Source organism: Myodes glareolus, chromosome 24 (assembly GCF_982192425.1).
Source record: "Myodes glareolus chromosome 24, mMyoGla1.1, whole genome shotgun sequence".
In the NCBI taxonomy this organism is placed as follows: Eukaryota; Metazoa; Chordata; class Mammalia; order Rodentia; family Cricetidae; genus Myodes; species Myodes glareolus.
In genome coordinates, this window is record NC_142049.1 from 33,894,892 (window position 1) to 33,918,832 (window position 23,941).

General features: G+C 44.5%; 1 protein-coding gene across 1 annotated transcript in view; it reads right to left on the reverse strand.

Moving 5' to 3' along the window:
* Positions 1-4,573: 4,573 nt before the first annotated feature.
* Positions 4,574-23,941, reverse strand: part of Gabrg3 (gamma-aminobutyric acid type A receptor subunit gamma3) — a 530,971-nt gene continuing 511,603 nt past the window's right edge. The window contains exons 7-10 of the mRNA XM_048434738.3: positions 21,226-21,378; positions 16,819-17,015; positions 16,503-16,562; positions 4,574-12,646 (exon numbers count right to left, since the gene is read on the reverse strand). Coding sequence (XP_048290695.1) covers positions 12,365-12,646; positions 16,503-16,562; positions 16,819-17,015; positions 21,226-21,378 — 692 coding nt within the window. The 3' untranslated portion in view covers positions 4,574-12,364. The remainder of the gene's footprint in view (positions 12,647-16,502; positions 16,563-16,818; positions 17,016-21,225; positions 21,379-23,941) is intronic.

Here is a 23,941-nt window from a genome sequence, read left to right on the forward strand (position 1 = left end):
CCAGACTCTCTGTGCATTTTCATCTTTATGTGGCTTTATTTTAACCTCTATTTCTTTTATTTTTACTTTTTGGCTTTTTGAGACAGGTTCTCTGGTGTGGGAGAATTGTCTGTATTTTGTCAACCATGTTTTAAATAAACACTGATTGGCCAGGCAAGAAGTATAGGCTGGTCAACCAGACAGGAAGTAGAGGCGGGACGATGAGAACAGGAGTATTCTGGGAAGCAGGAAGCTCCCTCCGCATTCCTGCCCAGTCCACTAAGAAGCAACATGTGACCTGCCCTGCTCTAAAAGGTACTGAACCATGTGACTAGCATAGATAAGAACAATGGGTTAATATAAGCTACAAGAGCTAATAAGAAGACTGAACTAATGGGCCAATCAGTTTATATCCTAATGTAGACTCTGTGTGATTTTCCTGTGGGAAACTGGGCAGGGTAGAAACCCCAATGAGCAGGCCCTTCATGTTACAGTTCTCTGTGTATCTTTGTCCTGGAACTAACTCTGTAGACCAGACTGTCCTTGAACCAGAGATATGCCTGCCTCTGTCTCCCAAGTGCTAGGATTAAAGGCATGTGCCTCCACACCTTGAACTTACAGAGGTCTGTCTGCCCCTGTCTCCCAAGTGTTGGGATAAAGGTGTGTACTGCCACACCCAACTACTCTCTTTCTTTCCTTTTTATTTTAAGGACTTTAACCTTTTTCTTTTCTCTCCCAAGCCTGCATATATTTTTTAACACATTTTAAACCATTTAGAGGTTTTCTTTGTATCTCTCTTTACTGTATCTCTCTCTCTTTTTCTGACCATGTGAATCTTTAATTTGCTAAGCAATATAGAAAGGATTAAAGCCATGGCTTTGACACTTAGCTTTCTGAGATTCCAGTCTCATGGCAGAAGTACCAGCTGTAGCCATGTTTATTGCCACAACTCTATGGCGTTTCAAGGTCCCTGCCAGCAAGCAAGCTGCAGCAGTGTGCTCACAAACCACTCTCAAATGCTCTGTAGCTGGACCTCCTGCCTGAAAGAGTCAGAGTTTGTGCTGGCAGGATGGCCCAGAAAGCCAGCATTTTAAAACAGTGCACTTTTGTCCTGTTACAGCTGAAAACCAAAAAAACATGCAGTCAGCTTTTTATCAACACTATTTAAGTGTTTCTTGTCAGGACCTCTTAAAAGAGTTGCAAGGTTTTGCAGCTAAAGCTGAGTCAGGAAGACTCTCTTAAATGAGGCACATTTGCCTCTAGCAAACAGAGCCCACCTGAGAAAATGCTGCTATCAATAAGCTGTGCTTAACTCTATTCTTTTTTGTCTAGAATTACTTCCCAAGCTCTGTCACACTTTATGTGGATGCAGTTGTTCATGTGGGTGCCATTCTGCTGTCTAATTTTCTGTCCAAACTTCCTGCCTGGCTACTGGCCAATCAGCATTTATTTGAAATATAATTGACAGAATATAGACAGTTGCCCTGCACCATACCATGGCTTCTTCTTATTCCCAAGAGCTTGTCATGTGAACTGAACCTACTATGTCACTTAGCTCTGCTCCTTTGGGATATTATGAGTCCCACCAAAATCAGAGATGCTGTCATTTCCAACTGTCATCTGTACACAGTAGTTAGCTAGGTTTCTCTCACTAAATGACTTTCTTGGTCTCCAGGATAGGGGCATATGCTTGAGTTCTGCCTGTGCTCAGATGGAAACAGACTGGTCATACTTATTTGTCCATTCTGACATCCTCACTGTCTAGAGGTTCGGAATCTTCCTTTAGACTGTATCAAGAAAGGTGTCTGATCTCATTGGCTGTAGATGCTGAAATGCCTTGTTAAGTGTCTCATGAAATTAACTATCAATTACTCTTAAGCATTTAAATATAATGGCTGTAAGTGCTGAAATGCCTTGTTAAGTGTCTCATGGAATTAACTATTAATAACCCTTAAGCCTTTATATACAACCAGCTATACCAGCTCTGGGGGGCATCCCTTTCCATTTCTGCACCCCTAAAATAGATTACCACTCATGTCCCCAGGCTCCTATCTGTTCGGAGTGCCTGCTGCTTTCTGGGGTACAGGTCTTGGGCATTTCCTTCTGAACCGGGTATTCTGTAAATCTGCTTCAGACATGAGAAGAGGAGGGAGGGGTGCCATCCCGAGGATAGTATCCCACAGAAGCCACAGCTTCAGAAAATTCACTGGAGAGTTTACAGGAAAGATAAGAGGACAGGATACTGGGGCAGAGTTCCACATCTTGGTTCTTTGTGACGTTTCCCCTTCTAAATAGCACTGCCAGGTGGTGGGTATGACCTGGGGTCACAGTCATTCTGCTTCTGAGCAGGAGAAAGTACTTCACCTAATTCACAGATCAAACCACCAAGCAAGAGAACAGCCAAATGCCCCGTCGTCGTTGTGTTTTCGTGGCTATTGTTTTGTTTTGGTTGTAGCTGTTATTGATTTATATTGGTTCCTACAAAACACAGGTGACCCCAGACTGACGTTTTGGCACATTTTAAGGATATTTTCTGGATAGTGAACCCTCTCAAAAATAAGTAATGTTAAATTCGTTAGATGTCTAAGATATCCAAAGAATTGCCTCTGTGGTCTCCTCCACACAACCAGGGTTATGCAGGGGCTGAATGGCATGTGACGTCACCCTCGAAGCTTTCAGGGTTTTTTTTCTTTTTGCCTTTTGCTAAGTATGTCAAGTCCCAGCTATTTCCTGGATACACTGGTGACAAAGCCAGGACGTCCATGACCAGATGCTTAATGGAGTGTATGAGTGGGTGTGCGCGGTCTGTCCTCTATAACAGCCACCTGTTCTGGTGTTCCCTGTTGCTGCTGTGGCTCTGACCTTCCTCTGATCACAAAGAGCTGGGCCACAACTCTAAGAAGGAGTTAATGAGCATGGCAGGTTCTCCATTGCTCAAGCATAAGATCAGTCTCAGTTCCATCAGGAGCCCTGGTGTGAGTCCTGGGGGTCTGTCCTGCCTGGGAAGTGGCCTGCGCTAACAGCACCTCACATTCTCCACTGCCCCCCACTCCTGTGCATTGCTCATCCAGGAAGAGAAAAACTAACATGCGAAGTATCAATTCCCAACCTGGCTTTGTTCTTAGAAAAATGTGTCTCATTCCCATGAACCCAAGTGTGATGGAGCAGCTTCTACCATCCCCCGAGCTATTACCCCAGGGTAGTTGTTTTTCTGTTTGATTGTATTGTTTGTGGTGATACTGTATCCAATTTTCTTCTTTGGTCTGCTTTATTGTTTTTGTTTAAGCATCTACCTATCTACCTATGAAGCCCAAACTGGATTGTTCTAAATTGTCCCCTTAATAATGACTGGTATTAGTATTGTATGTCAAGACTGCCAACTGTGCCTGTGTCAAGAGGGTCAATGTGCGACCTTCAGATAGTCTTAGATCCTAGCCACTTATGGTGCCAGAATAGGACTAGACCCCCCCCAAACTATTTTTTGGTGATAATATAATACTTTTCCATTCCTTTTTTTCCCTCAGAACTTTCCCATATAGCCGTCCATGCTCCCTTTCAAATTTATGGTCTCCTTTTCCATTAATTGTTATTGTATGCATGAACATATATGTATACACACCCACACATCCTTAAATATAAGCTGCTCAGTCTTTATAACGGTCCTTGTACTTACTTGTTTGGTCCTAACCATTGGTTGTTAGATAATGGGTTGGTGTGTTCTTCCCTTTGGAGACTATTTCTCCCCAGTCTGGGCATTTGTATGTAGTTCTGAGGCCCCACGTGTTTCCTCCTGTCCACTTTGGCATGCCTACTGGCATCCTTGTTCCGCTCATGTTTAGGCAGTCATGTTGGTGAGACTTTTTGTGTGTAGCTTGGTACTGAAAACCTAGCCAAGTGCTCAGTGCTAATGAAGTCATGGATACTGGAGGAGGACAAACAATTTAACTAAACTGGCGTAGTCCTTAATAGCAGTCTAAACCAGCACTGATCTAAGTCCTGGAGGACTGTCCTGCATCTGTAAACACTCTGTCCTTGTACGCACAGAAGAGTGTAATCTTTCCCCTTCCTCAAGGAAATGTCTCCTGGCAACAGAAAGAGATCACTACAGAAAATCACCAGTCAAAATGTTGAGCTGTGGAGCCGAGTTCCAATGGATACATCTACAGACCACTCCACCTAAGGCTCAGGGAATGTTGTGGAAGGGGCAGAAAGATCGCAAGAGCCAGAGGATCAGGGAGTTGGCTGTTGAGCCCGTGTCTCCTTGTGATGTCAGGTCATTTCTGGTCAAATCCATTCCCGTGCAGCAGGTGGACCCGGAGGCAGGCACATCTGCCTTGACTCGACTGGACCGAAGCGTCCTGCGTCCCATGGTTGCTTCGAAAGTTCCTGCACATGAGCTTGGGCAGGAGTGGAGAGAGGAGCGTCCCTCAGAACTAACCCTTTCAACTTTACTGCCATAACCACCCCGACCTACTCCCCCAGGTGCAGAATCTGCTATGGCGTCTGGCTCCCAAGAGATGCGCATCGGAGAGCGGCAGTTGCTGGCAGTGATCACCCGGTTGGGGCTCAAACTAAAAGGATGTGCAGTTCAGTATTTCTGACAACATGTGCATTTATTTGTATCAGAAGTACAAACATAGGAATCCAAATACAAATACAGAGGGCGACCCAGCCACGAGGCTCAGCTAGCTTCTGGCTGGGCTTAGCCCCGAGGGCTCGGCGGGGTCGCGACGTGCAAGGCAGGGCGCGGTGCCGCCGGGGGTTGCCAAGGCACGTTGGGCACAAGGGCGCCCTCGCTTCACTAGGACACCACGAGATGCAGGGTACAGGGACTCACGTTTTCTGGTGGAGAGGATGACTCTCAGGGACAACAGAGCACCCAGGGCTCTTAAAAGCTACTCGTGAGGGGCCTTCCTCTGACCCCGACCATACCTCTCTGAGGGGCCAGCTCTTAGGCAGGGCAGCCGAACCCTTCTACTCATCCCTTGCTCAGAACTGATGTTGCAATGCAGTGGGATTCTGGGATCAGTCCACCGTAGGCTCCACAGGCTGCAAGGGCTCCAAGGAGACAGAGTAGACTCCAAATCTTTTTGCCTGAGACATGGCCCAGGACCATGCATGTTTTGCTTAACAGAACGGCCCTGAACACTCTGTGGCTGACACCTAGGCTTTGAAGGTTCCAGCCAGCTCCCATCCTACCTAGGTTTATCTGTGAACAACTATGTGAATTCTCAAATATCATCTAAATATTGAGGAGGACTTTCACCTCATCAGAGAAACCTGGTCACAGTGCACAAAAAAATCAAGGCACCCAAGCAACTCTGTGATGCTTACATGTTCTCCACATCGGCTTTTGGTCAGGCATCTCATCTTGATTTTTTTTAAAAAAAGTATTTGATCCCATATTTTGGGAAAATACAATGATTGTCTCTTACTCTATCTGGGCCCCTCTTTCCATTCCCCCCCCCCCATTTCCTGTTTGCCTGAACCAGAGGCTCACTAATCTAACATGCTATCACTAGGAAGCTGTGCTCCTAAGTGTTTCAACTACATTTGGGGTGACAGGTAGAGTAACGCACACATTAATAAGTTGTCCAGTTTTACCGCTGTACACACAAACACAGAAACACACGCCACACTGCATGTAAACACAAGATTCCCCCGTCACTGCAAACAAGATACAGGTCAGTAACCCGAAAACCGCCACACTTCTAGAGTCTTCCACGGAAAACACAAACAAACAAAGCTTCACTAAGTCCAGGTACTGCTCGTGAAGATAACAGGTATCTATACACAAACATGTCAGTACGTAAACGTGGCTTACTAGAACAATTGGCCACTGTGTCTTTGGGGGCGTTCCCATCATTACTCTAAGCTGGAGACAAAAAGAAGAAAACAATAGTAAACACATCGCTACTATGTATTTAAAGTGACCATAGCTAAAGAAAATGACAGCAGGGATTGCTGGGCAGTAACTCTAAGACCCAAGTGACAATGCTAGAGACAGAGGAGTGGTTTCTCTGGGCAACAAAACTGGCAGCTTCCAAAGATGCCGCTGCATGAGTAAAAAGAAAGCGTTCCTAGCCGATTAAAATGCTATCTAGAAGGAAACAACCAAAAATGACAGGAAGAAAAGTGACAAGGGAAGAAAGGCCGGGTGGCAGGCACACCTCCCGCGCCGGAAGATGCTCGAAGCGGGGTGGAGGGACTTCTGAGGAAAGAGCAGAAATCTGGACTCTGATCGGACATGAAAATTAAAGTTTTGAAACGCTTGTCGTCATTTTTCTTGATATATGGGCTAATTCTGTTACAGCTTAGAAAAGACACCAAGTCTTTGCATTGCATTGATAGCTACAGGTTAGGATGTGGACAAGAACCATGGTGGAAGTCATGCCACACCTTTCCTGCGTCTTTGACGGACAAGATAAAAGTTCACTCTTCAAAGTTATGTGCATTTTCTGTTTTTAATCATGGGGTCGGTTTCTTAAGAAGTTATTGTTTGTTTCTTATCTTTCTTCTTCATCTTTAGTTTTAATTTTCCAGACCGCCCTGAAAGCGGAAGGATACAATGATGTGACGAGCTCACTGGATGTCATCTGTGGCTGTCAAGACTAGACAGAGGGTTGGGAAGGCGGGTCTTCCCAATGTGGGGTTCTGTGTCTTGGGGGACTTCACACAAACATAAAATGACAAAAATCTTTCCTCTTAAAAATCTGAACAATTCTTGATAAAAAACTGTTGTAGTAATTATTAATTATTTCAAAGCCCTCATTCTTTGCCCCTGACTATCCCCGGTCCCCAATCCCACGGTGGGAAGACTTTTAAAGGATGAGTCTGGAGAATCTTCCCAGCAGATTCCCATGAGCCAAGATACCAGCTCGATGTCTAAGACAGTGATGTAGGCTGATCTGGGCTCCCGTGACAGTTGACAAGGGTGCTTATGAGTGCCTATCCAGTCAACTGTCCTGAGAGATTGTGTAGTAGGTTCAGGCTCATCCCTGCCAGGAGGACTCGCCTGACTCTGCCAGGTGGCAGACGTAGACATTGAGAACTCAGCCTGTTTGGGGAGAAAACCAGAAGGTGGACCCCTGTCACCTCTGTTCCAGCCATGCATGACCTTTTCTGGCTTCCACATCAAGTCTCACAATGCTCATAAAGCTGTAGCTTAGGGTCAAAGTCTTTTTCCCTAAAGTGATTTTGGGATTCACTATATAAAGTCTTGTGTATTAAAAAGTGATCCGTGGTAAATGGGAACTTTCTTTTGTGAATGGAAGCTAATAACAATATCATAATTTTGAGATGTATGGTATTCGGGGAACTGACCTAGCCATGCTGTAAGCACCTGATCTAAGAAATGCATATTTACGAAAATGAGCATTGGCTTTGTTACATTTACTGAGAAGGTACTTCAGTGGGCAGGGCAACCAGGAGATATCTAGATCTAAGCCTGTTATAGGAAATATAAACATTACAGTCATTCCCCCAAATGTGTAGGGGGCTTGTCCCAGGAACCCTCAGGATAAGAGAACCCTCAGTGATACAAGTCCCTTTAATGCAGTGGTACATTGTATGCACAGACACTGTGCAATTCTTCCCCACCCATTCCATCACCATGAGGTGGCTTACATTGCCAAAGACAATTCTACGCCAGTAATAACGACCAGGAGAAATGCCTGCCCGTGCTAGGGTTGGACATTCTTGACAGTGGTTGAAATCACAGATTCAGAGTACACGGATGCAGAAGGCAGACTGCACTTATTGGCAAAGATAGGAAGAAGCATTTTAAATATTTAGAAAAGAACAAAACGAAGCAGGGACTAACTCAGTTTGAGAGGTTTAGTTGTTGAAAGTCAATCCCCACCCCCAACTCCAACCCCAATCTATCTGCTCAGCTTCAACTACAGAGCAGAAAGAGAGGCCTTTCTTCCCCACAGTAACTCTTGCTGACTCACCCTTGCAGCTTGTTCCCTGGGCCAGGAGAGCCCTGCGCTGTTTACAGCTGCCAAGAGTGAAGGGATAAAGTAGTCTTAACTTTGGTCTTAACTGAATAGACCAAGCAAAGCATTTACAATTGCCTCAGTTACAAACCTTGACCTTTTGCAGCTCCCTTTTGCTTTAGCTTCTAGCCAAAACAACATCCAAACTTTCCTTATTCTGGGTGTGGTGTGGTGTGGTGTGGTGTGGTGTGGTGTGTGTCTGTGTGTGTCTGTGTGTGTCTGTGTGTGTGTGTATAATTATTTACTATAACATTATCTAGAAACACCTGGTTAGCTCAAAGCATGGAAACTTTTTAATAGCCAATAAGAGTTCAATTCAGACTTTTGCACTGATTTGTGTAAGGTGGTTTAAGTCTGGGCTTTTATTGCAGGAAAGGTTAACAAAGAGGTTTAAAAGGTTTAAAAGTCTTACTGGGAAGATTAGAACCAAAGACTCATTCTACTAAAAGACACGTTGAAAGCAAATAAACAGAACCATCTTCTCTTTTAACCTTAACAGAATTAGATCAAGCTTTTATCATGGGTTATTATCTTACAAGCTGAAGACATCTTAAAAGGGGGAAGCAGAAACATTCTAACTTTGAGGCTTCAAAGCCATAAAATATTTAAAAGACAAAGCAAGTTCTTATTCTGGGACTAGTGACTGTGTTACCATAACATAGCAAGTCACGGGTCTTTCTTTCCTTCTCTGTGTCCTGTTAGACTCCATGTCTACGATGGAAGGTAAGACAGTGAGGGATCAGAGATGGGAGTGTCCATCTTGCCTGCTTCATGGGCATTCGGTTCTTAGGCCATACTTATTCTGGTACTGCCCACCCTTAGACCCGTGTTTACTATGGGCCACTTGTGGTGGCCATTTGAAGGGGACTCAGGGAAAACTGTGAACAAGATCCTTGCTGTGTGTTAGCATTCCGGTTCTTCCCTTCCTATTCCCAAACACCTTTCCATACAAGTGTGTTCTCACGCTCCAAAACAATCTAGCAGTAGAAATGGAATTCAACATTTCAGTCCTTGCTTAGTTATAGACTATGTTTAGCTCTAGTCTCTTTGCTATTTTTATATGGAAACTTGTATGTTTTTTAATTCTAAGAGAGAAAAAAAATACTCAAAAACAGTTGCCAAACCACGAGCGGATTCAAGATGCTCGGTGCCTTGCGGGCATTGAAGTGACAGAATGGAGCTCTAGTATCTGGGGACCAGCTGCAATTCTTCAAGTGTCAAAGTTTTCAGTTTGGTATCTGAGATAGACGTGACCAAGGAGGCAGAGGTGTTGTTTGTCTTGTTTTCTAGCCCTTTGGATAGAGTGGCCCACTGCTTCCTAGCTGTGATGTGATCTGGGATGACTGGTCCCTTGCTTCCATTCTTTCCAGATGTGGCATTGTGTAGAGCTGCAACACACATCTAAACGTGTTTCTTGGCAGCAGGTTATTACCAGGTCAAACAGTCTGGAGCAGGGCTGTTCTGTGGACGTTTACCCTCAGGTTCCTACATAGAACTCGAGAATAGTTTGTGGTTAAGGACAAGCGTTTTCATGTATGAAGAACCCGTAAAAGTCTGCAATTAACTCAGTTCATGTGAACATGAACATGCCTGGTTGTCATATGAAAAATGACACCCTATTTTCATTCATGCATTAAAAAAACCAGTAAATTTTAGTATGGATTATGGGTTACTGCAGGAAATAAAAACTTCTGAAAAATGGAAACGGTGGGGGCTATACATTTTATTTTAAGGCATATGTTGGGTAAATTGGGGGCAGTGTTGGCTGGGTCTAGAGTAAATTTATTAACACTGTCCTCTACCCTGCATCTGGGACACCCATGGTGAACCTATCCAGGCTTTGAGAAGACATTTTGCTTTCATTCCCCTAATATGGAAAATACTTTGTTAGTTTTTCTCCATCAACCAGGACGTACTTTAAAGGACGGGCGGTCACAGTTTTCAGTGTGATCCACAGTGGTCGGAAAGCTGGAATCTGTGCTCAGACAGAGCCTACTCATTTGAAGTGCTCCTAAGAGTAAGGGATGCAGTAGCACCTTTGAAAGGCAGGTCGTTCAGACCACTTGCCAAGTGGTCCACAGCTGGACAGGCAAAAGAAATGGAGGGGTGGGGCAGACTAGACAGAGCAGACGAGCTTGGGAGCTCTACACACACAGGTCCCTCTTCATCAAGTAGGAGAGCTAGTGTCTGAGGAGGGGAACATGGCTTACCCTCCTCCGGGTGTACCCTGCCCCTGCTTTGCCTCGAGGGGCAAGCATCTCCCCTGTTCCATGCAATAGAATGGTTTATCCTGGAAATTGGAGCCGACATGGATGATTGAATGTTACTGAGAAACAGGCGTTAGCATGCTCCTGGTCATAGGCTGGCTTTTTCAGTGTTTCGAACAGCATCGCCAAGACTGGGCAGGAGACGATGATGGGCTACGGGTATGTAAGTCTTACATGGAAAAGTCTAAATGTTAAGGTTTTGAGAGAAGAGGCAACTTCAGAGTTGTCCTAAGATAGCAGGGAGTCAGTTCTGCCACAGTAGATCCTTGTAGGTTTTAATCCTTGAGAAAAAAAAAATTACTAGAAGGTTTAGTTTTCTCCAGAACATTTGAAATGTAACAGGTTAAAATTCTTACTAGAAATTCTAAACTCAGTGTTTGCGATTGCATGTGTTGCTTTGCCTTGGCCTTCAGTACTGTGGGCACCTCCAGAGCCGGCCTGCCAAAGGTAGGTGTTTCAGAGACACAGCTCACTGTATGCAAAACTCCCCCCCCCCAATGGAGGAGAAATTCCATTTAAGCCCTCATCATTAGCTTCTTCACCACAGGTGTTTATTAAGTTTTCAGCTGAATTTTCTTGCTAGAGGTCAACTGTCTGGAGCTTTCTGTAGTAACTATGATGCACAACAGTTTTAGAAAGAATTAGCAAAAATACCTAGTTTCAGTTTCCCTATCTCTTCCACGGCCAACATCTTTTCCAAAATCCAACTCAAAACCGTGGGAGATCAGTACTTTTATATATTCTATTTGTATAATATTTTCCTTTTTCTAAGTCATCAGACAGTACGTATAATAGAAACTGGAACTGAGTGACTCTCAATAAAACTAGTTCAGTTTTGTGGAAGCCAAGCACACGGGGATTCTACAGTGAACGCTGTCATCACGCTGAGATATCACTCAGGAGTGCCAAGGGACACTTCAAAAGGGTCACAGACCTGAAGTACACAAGAGCGTCCGGTCATAGCAAAGAACTAATACCAAGAAGAAAAACGTTTTGTGTTACAAAAATATCAAAAGAGAATTGATCTGGGGGGAGGACATTCTTTGGGATTTTGCTATGTATCCATATTTCAAAGTATAAAACGATTTTTGCTCATCAAAATGTGTAATTCAAGATAACCATTACCCATTTTTTTTTTTTTTGCATCTAAAGTTGGTTTGGCTTGAATAGTTAATGCTCACGATTAAATTCTCGTCTACGTTATTTCACACTCTGGAATACAGTTTCAAAACCAAGGCCTGTCCATGTTGCTTGCCTTTGTTTGCAGGATGAAGACAGTTACTGAACCCCGAACAATAATATAAGCTCCACTCCTCATTGAGACTTAGACTTGGTCCTGTCGAACACGGCTCTTACAAAAACGCTGACATGAAATGCGACTGGTCCAGGAGCCCAGTATACAAACACAGCTGATATCATAAAGTTACTACGTTGTGAGATTCAGAGACAAACAGCAGTTGTGATCTCAGCAACAAGTTTTAAAAGACACATTTTTTTTTCCCCACAGATGGAAACTTGTGGCTGATACATATGAGCACCTCCCAGGCAGAAAGGAAGGGCACTAGGAGGAGGGTTGCTAGCTGGGCACAGCAGCGCCTGAGCAGACAGACATCACTGAAGAGACCAGAGCTGACTGCGGTACAAGCTGGATCTCGGAGTGAGGTCGGCACGGTTGTGTCTCCAGTGAGGGAGATGCTGTACACACAGGCTCTGGTGCCAAGGAACACAATGGGCAGATACACAAGGGTGAGAGCCTGAGGGAACCTCTGGATATTCGCTTGCATGTCTTACAGGGGTCTTTGCATGGTAACTGGCAGCTTCTAATATCCAAGGCCATTCATAAATATCAGATTACAGGTCAAAGAGGGGAGTAGCAAGAATATCACTTTAAAATGCAATTGTTCTGTGTGTGTGTGTGTGTGTGTGTGTGCACATGTGAGTGTCTGTGAGTGAAATATTTATAAAGAATACTTTCTGAGTACCTCCCATGCTGCTAAAGGGTAACAGAACAAACTTGAGTAGTGTCTTCCCTGCTACGTTTTGGTTGGTCACTACGTGTCTGGGGATGGGGGAAGGGAAACACGTAAATCAAGTACTCTCCAGTCATCTTCAGAGCAGCACTTAAAGATACAGGTAGCCCACCCAATAGACCAGGTTGAAGAGCAGGAAGGAGGTGGGGAAGAAGACCCGGGAGTAGGAGTCCAGTTCTGAGACGTCGATGTGGATACGCCCTCTCCTCCACGAGCCGGACCGGCATTCCTCGTAGCAGCAGAAGAAGCTCTGGCAGTCCTTGCCGTCTAGACACTCGTAGACACAGGTGTCCTCGAACTCCTGCCAGTACAGGGAATTGTTTAGCGTGACCATCACTGGTGGCGGAGGCCTCATGTCCAGGAGGGAATAGTTCTGCAGGCACAAGAATAGCACAGCAATCAGGAAAGGCAGGTAGGACGAGCCTGAGGAGGGTCGAGCTCTGCAGGTGACATCTTAGGTCTGCTTTCAGGCAAGAGAGATGCAGGTCATGCCCACCCCACACTTACCCAGAACTGGTCACAACCCATGCTTTGCACCATTGCAGCTCAGTGAACAAGGAAAAACATGTTGCCGTTTTAAAACTTTGTATCCCAGGTTTTTAGGGGAGGGAGAACAATACAGTTTCAAAATATGTTAGCCATTTAGCAGCTCCATTGTGTTACCTTGTAGCAAATGTAGCAAATATGTGCCTATCATAGATTTGTTCCTTGAATTTTAGACCACATGGATACTGAAACATGGGGAGAGAACTATTGTGATTGTTTGTCACTTTAAGAGACAAGCCACGCCCACTCCCTGCGGCCCCTCCCCTCCTCTTGCCATTTTAATTCTCTCTCTGTTCCCTTTGGCCCCAGCGCTCTCCTTCTTCCCCCCTTCTTCCCCCCCCCCCTCTCACACACACACACACACTCTCTCTCTCTCCTCTCTTTCCCCCTTCTCCCCTTTTTCCTTCCCATTCCATAACTCAACTAATAAATATTCAATTGTATTCTGTACGATGTATCTGTGCCTCCTACCCGCCGCCTGCTCACACTCCTGGGCTAGCTGGTCACTCACCGCTGCATGACTGGGCCCTGCCCAGGTCTGGTGGCTCTCGGGACCCGCTGCCATTTCCCGGCTGCTCGGGACCAGGCACCGGGACCTTGCTGCAAGCTGCTCGGGACCCGCAGGCAAATTCATAACAAATATGACACCTATTTCCTTTTCTTTTGTTTGTGTTTTTTGTTTGTTTGTTTGTTTTGTTATTCAATGAAGCCTTCTGGAGTCTTGCCCATGGGAAGCATGTATGTACAAGGATGTTGGGGAGAGTCCAGCTGTAGGCAGGATGCTTTGCATCCAGTGTTCACTGGGAGCCTTCAGAGATCCGCTCTGTAGCAGCTCCCACAGCTCTGGGGCATAAGCAGAGGTGGGGGACATGCTGGGCAAAGCTCTGGTGAGGATGGGCACCAGCTGGCCTCATGCTTCTGAAGCCCAAGTGTGTATCAAAACCACGAGAGTCGCCTCTGCCAATTATCCAGCGTATTTGAAAAACATGCGTCTTTCTGGCAAGCTCTGTTTGGGAAAGATCTATCTTTACTAGATGATAGCTCTGTTGAAAGTTTTCTTACATGTGGCTTTGACATTTTGCAGCTAGGCATTCATTTGCTTGGAGAACTGAAACACCCTATACCATAGTCCCTCAGTGATGGTGTGAATGTGGGCTGTGGGCAAAGGAGGCAGTAAACCTTGAGGGAAGACACTGAGCCAGGCTGGGCACCAGCAGTGTCTCCACGGATAGGGACACATCACCAGAAATGGTGACTTCAGCGCTTACAGGAAAATCAGCAGGGAGAGCTCTTGGGGCACAAATGATCTCGGCTTCTTGTTGTAACTTAGGGAAGTGAAGCCCCAGGTTGCTGAAGCCCAGTGGAAGCTCTGTAATCAGTGGCCAGGGGAGCTCCAAGCTCTGTAGCTTGGGAATCTGAAATGAGTTCTGCTTCACAGGACTGAACTAGAACTTAGGACTTGACAGGACAAGCCCTCCATGGCTGTGTTGTGTGCTGTGTAAACACTTCTCTCTATGTGCTGTGGGGGCCAGCCATGATAATCTAAGTCTGGGCAGGTCACCCAAAGAAAGTTCTTTACTTCCAACCATTATCACCTGGGACTCTGGCCATCGATAATTTTAAACAAGAGGCCTGAGTCTCAGTAGTTTACCCTGAAGCAATACCTGGTAGCAGGAAAGAACCACAAGCTGAGATAACCCAACCCCCACCCAAGGGCAGGCCATTTAAAGGAAATGCCTGACATTCCAACCACTGTAGATAGGATCACCTGCCAGTGCATCTCACCAGGACACCCCTAGAGGAATGTCAGCCAATCAGGGGTCCTAAACCCCAGAGAACCCTCACCCCCACCTTTACTACTATAGAAACCCAATTCTAATTGAGCTTGGAGCTCTCCAGATATTCCAATACGTTGGCCATGTGGAGAGACCGAGTTACCAAACTTGATTAAAATAAAAGCTCTTTGCTTTTACATATGGGACTCAGTTTCCTTTGTTGGGCATACCAGTACCAGCTCACTTCTCTCAATATTTCAAATTATGCTTAAGAGACACCTAGCAGATGCCTCTCTAGCCTCCTCTTTGGTCCAGCCAGTGTCTGACTCCTCAACCTGCACCAGGCCTATGCCACAGGCCCATGTCCTCCATGGAACACTGGTTCCCAGATACCTGTGAAGGGCATTAGCCTTGCAGTTAACAAGTTAGGGAGCCAAGACACAGGGCAGTGTAAGCGACTTGTCTCAACCATATACGTGGTCCTGGTCTTGTCTTTATCCCTTGGGGACTTCTCATTTGGGTTTTGTTATTTCTTGGAAGGAACTAAGAGCTGAAGTGGTAATAATTCTATCCAATGGTTAAATGCTCTCCCTTCCGCCCCCGTGGCTGTGTGAGTCTTCATTGGCCGTCAGCCTCGGTGTACCTTCTTAGCTGCGGTGGCACCCTTCGTTGTGAACAGTTGTTATAACTTCTAGATCATGAACCCTTCCAGTTTGTCCACAGTTTGCCTTTGTAGGGGAGCGCTCCCCTTTTCTCTGAGTTAAAAGAGTCCCGCCTTTCTTTTTGGCAGAATCATTTCTACACCAAAGACATCAATATTTTTCCTCAACACCCAGGCCTCTGGGTGTGAAGATGTGCTCACTGGGCCTCAGGCTACTAGTTCTGATTGGCTTCCGTCTCCCTGCACCTCACTCTCTATGACTTTGTCTAACAGTCATTGGAAGCAGTTTCTGTTGGCTTCTCAGGGCTGACAAGATGCTTACCCACTACCCTTCTGACAACACCCCCATGACACATATTTGTTGAGTAAAGACTGCATATTTTTTCCTCATGAAAAAATGGTTGAGATGCATAGAGTATACGGCATTGTGAAGAGCTAGAAGCCAGTTATGATGCAAGGTGGCAGGAAACATTCAGTGTAATTAAATCAAGGAATGAGAGTTATGGTTGCACACAAATGCAGCACATGACAGAAGTTGTGTAAACACAACACATGACCTAAGAGCCAGTGGTTTAAAATGGCATTTCTAGGTTTCCATTCCAGTTACTTAACAGCATCGATCGGGGTTGAACTCGCTGCACTCCGTTTCACGTACATTATCTCAAAAGTGCCCAAAAGGAAGTGAGGGTGTCATGCTATTTGTGGGGAAAGAAGGGCATTCAAGCAGGGACATTTAGACTAGAAGCCACAGGGGGTGGGCAGAGAAAGAAAAGAAAAAAAACAATCTGTGAACATGAAGTGAAAACCAGAATAAACATTGCATTACAAACCGAAGGCTAATGTCTCTAATAGATTCAATATGCAACTACAGGCATTTCAGATCGTCTATCAAATATGACACATATAACAACGTAAAGACCTGGGAGATTCCTGCTTCAAACAGTAAAAGAAGTTTGGTCTGGAGAGATGACCATCATTTAGTTCTCTTTAGATTGCATGAATATATAGAACATGAATGTCTGCAGTGTAGCCGGAAGCACACACGCTCCCTCAAGGTCCCCATGAAGACAGGTTAGGACGTTTTCCTTGCTGTGCAAATGTTCTAACTTGGTTACTTTTAGTAATAAACTTTTTTTTAACGGATCACATGCAGCACTCATTCACATTTATGAGGAAGGTATCTTTCAGTGCAAGCTTAGTTTAGCCAGAGTTCCCAGAAATATTGACATCCATAAATCTATACATACAGAGGGTGCTTGTAGGCTTAATCGATCAGGAATCCATCTTGTGGAATCTGGATTTAATAACTGCAAAATAAAAAGAAAGAAAGCAGAGTTGGAAAGTAGCCTTGGAACTCTGCAGTCTTCGGATAAGCCCACTCTAGCGAGGCCGACAGCAGGCGCTGACCCCGGAGAAGTGGGCGGCATCTCCGTCTTAGTGCCCCACCCACAATTCTATTTCACTTCCCGAGATCCCGAAGGACGTAACAGGATTTTGGCACACATTTCCCTTAAACGTCCCTCCTGGTACATCTGGGATACCCTGGCTCTACCAGCCACTCACCGATGCCTTCTTCTTCCTGACGGCTGGCTTTCGACAGCTGGAGTAGTAGTTGAGGGTGGCGTACTCCATCAGGGCGGCAAAGACAAACAAGAAGCACACGGTGACAAAGAGGTCCATGGCGGTGACGTAGGAGACCCGAGGAAGGGACTTCCTGGCAATGGTGCTGAGCGTGGTCATAGTGAGCACTGTGGTGATGCCTGCGGAGAGGACAGCTGTCAGCATCAGGGGACAGTGCACCAGACCCGAAGGCCAAAGGCAACACAAAGTAAGAAACACATAGATTTTTGAACGTTGACTCTGAGTGCTGTCCCAGGCAGGTGATACATGGTGGTGGCTGCCCATAGTGGCAGAGCAGGCTGAGCAGCGTGATCAGCTGCAGGCAGGAGGGGAGCAACCAACAACACAATGTGCAAGATGAGTCGGAGGGTCAGGAGGGGAGGCACCTCCAGCGCATGTCCCGACCGCATTTCTGATGTGTTACGGGACCACGATACAATCCTACATCTACAAACACTTGTAAGACAGATTTTCATCATTCACTGCTTGTTTCGCATTTCACCTTCTCAGCGCTTTCAGACAGAGACGCAGCCTCTAGCCTTCCCCGATGTCCTATGCCGCTCTGCACTCCAGGCTTCCTGCCTGCTCACTATGTAAACTCCTGCCCTTCTGTACTCAGTCCCAGCATCACTCTGAGATGCCCTCTCTGAAAACACGCATGGACCAGTTCAGTTTTCACACTGGTTTGCCCACTCAGAACCTCTCTGCTGTAATTGGTGAACCTTAGTGGCTCACACGGCACACAGTTATTAAATCATAGGGCACACGTTCGTGCCTCATTCTGTGTTTCATTTGTTCAGTTTGTCTTCTTGGTTCTGACTTTCCTTCCTGCTGTTCTGTAAGTTACCGCAATCATCTGTTGACTTCCTTCTTGATGGTTTCAGATTTTAAGGCCCTTGGCCGCATCTGCAGTCCCTATGGTGTCTTTGAGCGCACCATATGGTGTACTATATAAGGGCACAGTGTCACACTGTGCAGCATGTCAAGGGGTCCCCCAATTAGTGTGCACACAGGATTTATCCCCATTTCAACAAAATGCAGACATCTTATTGCTTTTTACTTTTCTATGATTACAATGTAGTTGTCCTAAATATTTTCTTTAAAGAGTTAAAGTTTATTCAGACCATGTTAGATTCCCAATGGTTGTAAAATTCAGGTTGAGAGTCTGTTTCCTTTGGGCCTCTATGGCTTCAACAAGAACCTGTTGTCATTCAGGCTGTGATGCCCTGTAGGAAGGATCATGTCCTTTTTTCTCTACTACCTTTTTTTTTTTTTTGGTTTCTCTGTCCTGCCCAGTTTCCACAGCTGTTTAGACCCAAAGAAAATCACAAAGAGGTCTCCATAAGTTATAAGCTGATTGGCCCATTAGCTCAGGCTTCTTATTAGCTCTTATGACTTATATTAACCCACTATTCTGATCTATTTTAGCCATATGGCTCAGTATCTTTTTCAGCTGGCAGGTCACATCCTGCTTCCTCAGTGATCTGTGCAGGACTGGGAGGAATCAATTTTCTCCATCCCAGAATTCTCCTGTTCTCATTGCATCATTTCTACTTCCTGTCTGACTTTCCCATCTATACTTCCTGCCTGGCCAATGAGCATTTATTTAAAATATGATTGACAGAATACAGACAAATCTTCCACACCAAAGAATCCTTTTCCATTTTTGAGTTTGATTATAATTTGTCTTAGCATTAAATTCCTTGGATGTATCATGTTTGAAATTCACTCAGTTCCACGAATATGCACATCTGTCTGCTTTTTGGAAAACTGGAGAAATATTTAGCTACTATTTCTTTGGGTACATTTTCAGCCTAATGGGCTTCTTCTAGGGCCATCTATGGTAGAAATATTAGATTTTATTCTTTGGCATTTCACAGGCTCTGGGGTCGATGTGTTCATATTTCTTCTCCTTGTGGCACAATTTTTTCTTGATTTACAATGAAGTCCACAGACCCTTTCCCCTGGCATGCTATATCTTGGGAGTTATTTCTCTCCGTATGGTGTCACCTGTCCTAAACACGTATGTGGTTCTCCACTGCACGGTTCTGTCTTCATGAGCTGTGCTCTTGCATTTGCTCACCTCAAGCATGCTTATCAGACATGTTCTCGCTGACCTTTGAGAAGCCTGCTACCCAATGCCAGGACCTTTACTACCTCCAAATTGACATGTTTGATGGTATAAATTTTGATTGTATTTTGAATATCTAGGGAATTAGTGTCTTGATTAAAAGTATTATTCTATGGTAATTAAAAGCTGTTAGAAAAATGTATAGCTCAATAAAATCAATAAAAATTGCATACTTCTAAAAAAAAGTTGTTACAACATTTATTTTGTCCAAAGTCATTAATACAAGGACTCTTATATATAGTCAAAATTTCTTCTAGCCCCATACAATTTTACTAAAGATAAATGGGAAGGAATTTTCAGATGCCTTTATTATATATAACTAGTAAATCTTCATGGTGGTCTATATTGTCCAATAACATGAAGTACATATTTATTCAAATATCTTTTGTGTTCTAAATATTCTCGTTTTCTTCATTTAAACTTTTTGTTTTTTGAGAATTTTTTTTATGTAATCCAATATTAGATTCATAAGTTTTCCACTAGAAATTGCACACTTTCGACTTTACTATCCAAGTGTGTTCTGTGTAAAGCTAACTTTTGTATACGGAGCACGGGGCGGGACCAGTTCTCCTGTTTTTACGCCCACACCTAGACCACCAAGACCAGCTCTACTGTGTTGCTGAGGGGAGGAGCAGGGGCCACTCTCCCAAGTGTTGCACCTGGTGAAGGGGCAGGAAGGGCTTTTCCATTATTCCCTTAGGACAGCTCTCCCAACTGCCACAGGAGGCTGAAGGGTGGGGCGGGGTATCTTTCCCTCACCGGAGCCACCATCTGGCAGAAGAATGGTGGGGCCGGAGCTCCCATGCTCATGTTTCCGGACGGGGCTCATCTGCACCCCTGTCAATACAGTCAGTTCTATTGTGCTGCCCAGGTGAGGTGCAGGTCCAGCCTTCCTGAGTGCTGCAGCTGCTGAGGGGGAGGGTTAGCTCCCTCATCTGCTGCAGAGTCAAGAGGGTCATCTCCCCCTTGCTCACACTGCCACATGACAGACTAGTAATGGGGTCGGCTTTCCCAGGCTCACACCCTTGGGGCTAGCTCACCCACATCCCCGTCAACAGAGTTGGCTCTACTGAGCCGCCAAGGCACGATGCAGGGCCTACCAGGATCTTTGAATTAGTCAATTTCATGCTTTCAGTCAGACATGGAAACGTGGCAGAACTTGCTATGTACAAGAGTCTCAAAAAATACTTTTATGTCCTCAGAAGATTGAAATGCTTTATCCTATTATTTCAACTGGGACATTTTGCAAATAATGTAGAATTATTATTTTGCAAAGAATGGTAGATGCTCATGCTAGGCTTAGCTGCCCTCTCAGCCAGTCACAGTGTGAGACCTTTGCTCTTGGGATCCGAATTTCCAAAACCTTCAAAGACCAATGAAGAAGCAGAACATATCTGAGGCCTGAAGCAGGCTTTGAAGTTTATGCTGGCACAGAGACCGCTGTGAGAGCAGACCTGGGAGTCTGCTTCAGAGACAGGAAAGGGGGCAGTTAGGAGTACAAGCACTAAGACTCCAAACTGCATTAGACTGTATCCTGTGCCCAGCACAAACCACAGTGCCCTGGATAAGCAGATGCTATAGTGCGACAGCCAAGAGCTACATGGCTTGGGTGGACATGGGGGAAGCCACCTACTGCACAGCACCTTTGCCATTGCAGCCAAGAGTGCTGAGGACTGGCAGTCTGTGAAGATCAGTGCAGCTACGCGACAGACCTTTATCCCCCCCCCCACTCCCATACCATAAGCCTAAAACCAAGTTAACTTGGTTGGACTGGGAAATCATGCTCCGTCTACTATGGCCCATGGCTCTTGAGCTAATGCATATAATTATAAATTATAAACTATAAATTATATGCATTAGCTAAATTATATATAATTTCTTATATGGAGCCCATTCTAAGAAACAAGAAACTTCTCTGATAGTGAATCAGCAATGAGGATCTGAACAATTTCTATGTTCTAACAAGGGAGTTTTATAAAAAATTACATATTTGAAACCTCCTTGGAAGAAAACTACCTATTTTTCTGATGCACACTTTGATTGAATAAAACTTAATGAGAGAGGGGGGAGGGTGAGAGAGACTAAACTTGAATAGTGAGAAAAATCCACATAGCTCTTAAATCAATTACATTTGAATTCTCTTTAATTAAGGTATTTGGTGAATGTTTCTGCATTGAACTTGCACAGAATGGTGGATAAAAATTTTTTTTGCGGCTTACCTAATGTGGTCCTTGCTGGTGTTGCATCTTTTTTGATCCAAAATGACACCCAGGACAGAACCACAGTCAGGATGCAGGGGATGTACGTCTGGATGGTGAAGTAGCCCATTCTGCGACTCAGTTCGAAGTAGATCGTCATGACAACATAATCACCTGCAATAAAGCATTCCCCAAGTCAAGATGTCGTCCATGGGTTAAAATAGAGTGGGGGAAAGGATTTATAATTTAATTTTCTAACTAAATTACTTGGATGAAAACTCCAAGTCCAGCGACACCAGTTGGAAAAAGCATCAAATGCTGGTGCCGCTGAGATGCATCACACCTGTGACTTCGTAAACACGTTCCTGTGCCATGTAAAGGGCACACTGACACGTGTTTATCGACTGGGGACAGGCATGCACATCTTCTAACTGGCGGTTCATCTGATAAGAGGCTGTTGCTAGAGACCGTCTATGTGCCATAGAATTGCATCAAGAGTCACAAGGAACTTCAGCCCTCAAACAGAGCTTGGTCATTCTAAGGCTTTCTGTCTTTAATAACGGCAGAAATGAAATGTCTCCATTTTCATTTGCAATCATCCCATTGCTTTTAGAGAGTGCTGCATGGCAAAATGTCGGTTCTGCCTCCCTGTGGCACTTCAGGGAGAAGACACAGGCATCTCTATATGCGGTGGGCATCCCTACCCATGTCTTCACCATCCTGTCTTCACAGTCACTTAGAACAAAAAGAAAGCGTCGCATATCTTAAAAGAGAAGCATGCAATAACTTCATTAAAATCTGGTTTTACTTCATGCCCAAGGCCATTTTAATCTTAAAGTAATAGTTATCAGAATTATCAAACCATGGGGAAATTTTAAGTATACCAACCATGTAAAAAGTTAATTAGCTAATATGATTGTGTGACAATTAAGTTCTAGAAAATCTTTAGAATAATTATTTGGATTGTTAAGCATCTGTTACTGAATTAGCTTTAAAAATAGATTTTAATGTTTAAATATTAGTGAGACCATTTCCCTTCTGATACAACCATTTTCTCACACGTTTTAGTTGCAGACATCTATGTTTAGAACCCTGTTTATAACAGACATAGCAGTCCTGTGTTAGTTTCGAACTAGATGAAGGGCCAAGAGCATGGGATGATGTTGCAGAAAAGTTGCATGGAACTCTTACTTCAGCTCCAAAGTCTGAAGAACCAGACACTTGTACTCTGATGTTAAAAACAAGAAAGCAGTATTCAATACATGCACTGAACATCACCACTTTGGTGGTTTCAAAAGGGAAAGGAGATGACAGGGGAGGTCACTATCCCAGAATCTAAATGATGGAGAGAATCCAGAAAGATGCAAAGGATGAGATACCCACAGAAGATGCAGAAGGCATCAGACGCTGGAGGTCAACAAGACACATGTGTCTGAAGGAAATTTGTGGAGGCTTACTGAAGAAAGCCAGAGTGAGAAGCTCCCAAGGCCAGGAGACACGCTCACGCTGGTCACCAAGGCCCTTCCAGTTCCCACTTGGTTCCAGATGTGGGGGAGGGGTCTGAGGAAGCTCCCAGCATACACTGTTTGTCAGAAGTGTAACCATCACAACATATTCACGACATATTCCCAGGACTCTTCAAATGGCTAAGTTTACTAAAACCAAATAGATTCAGACAGATTTTCACAGCCATTAAAACCCAGGATGATTTGCGGACTAAATGCAGCGTGATATCTGTTGTTGCTAAAAGGGGGACTATGGAGAAAAACGAGGAAACCTGGCCATTATGGTTGTCTCCTTAATAATGCTGACTCCACCTTAGCTCATCTGTTTTCAAATGTGCTACAGTGGCCTAGAGAAGCAAGGAAACTGGGCCTGAGGTGCCGAAGGACCCTATGCCATCTGCACAATTTTTTCTGTAAGTCTGAATTTTTTCTATACTGAAATACTCATTAGGATTTTAAATACATATATATATATTTTAAATATATATATTTTAAATATATATATTTAAAACCCTAATATATATATATATATATATATATATATATATATATATATATAAAGACTCTTTATTAGAGGGTTTTCACAATTCTAAGACTTTACAAAAATTTTCAATTTGCCCAAGACCAACCCTTTCACGGTGCATCCATCTGAACAGAGCATCTGCTGGAGAAATGAATGGGGAATGGGTCCGCGGATGACGTAACCTACTCTTGGCCAATTGGAGCAACTTCTTCGCTTGTCTATAGAGATTGCATGCTAACAACTTTTATTGCACCCATCAAAGACGTAAGTTTTCAGGACAAATGAGTAGTCCAAATAGTGAAGCTAGAAGCTGGTGACAAGACGCTGTCTCTAAGCACTGCTTACCTAGGAAAACCACAACCAAACCTGTTATTATCCAGCAATTGCACGCAGCATCAACTTACGTCTGACTTACGAAATGCTAGTTGTGAGGTGTCATGAAAGTGTGGAGCCTTTTTCTGGCTACATTTCCTCTTCCTCCAGTAGTTTGTTTAGTTGTTTGTTTTTCTCTCCAGAGAACGTCCAGATTTTCCAAAGACTGAAGATTCTGCAAAGAGCCACCCTATGGGGCTACTGAGGAAGATGCAGAAAATCTATGCCTGTCCCTCTATATGTTCCATGAAACATGTTCCAACACAGAGGAGCAAGGACAGCCATACTGGTTCACTAAGCCAGAGGCAGAAACCTACCACAATTAAAAGCTAGGGGC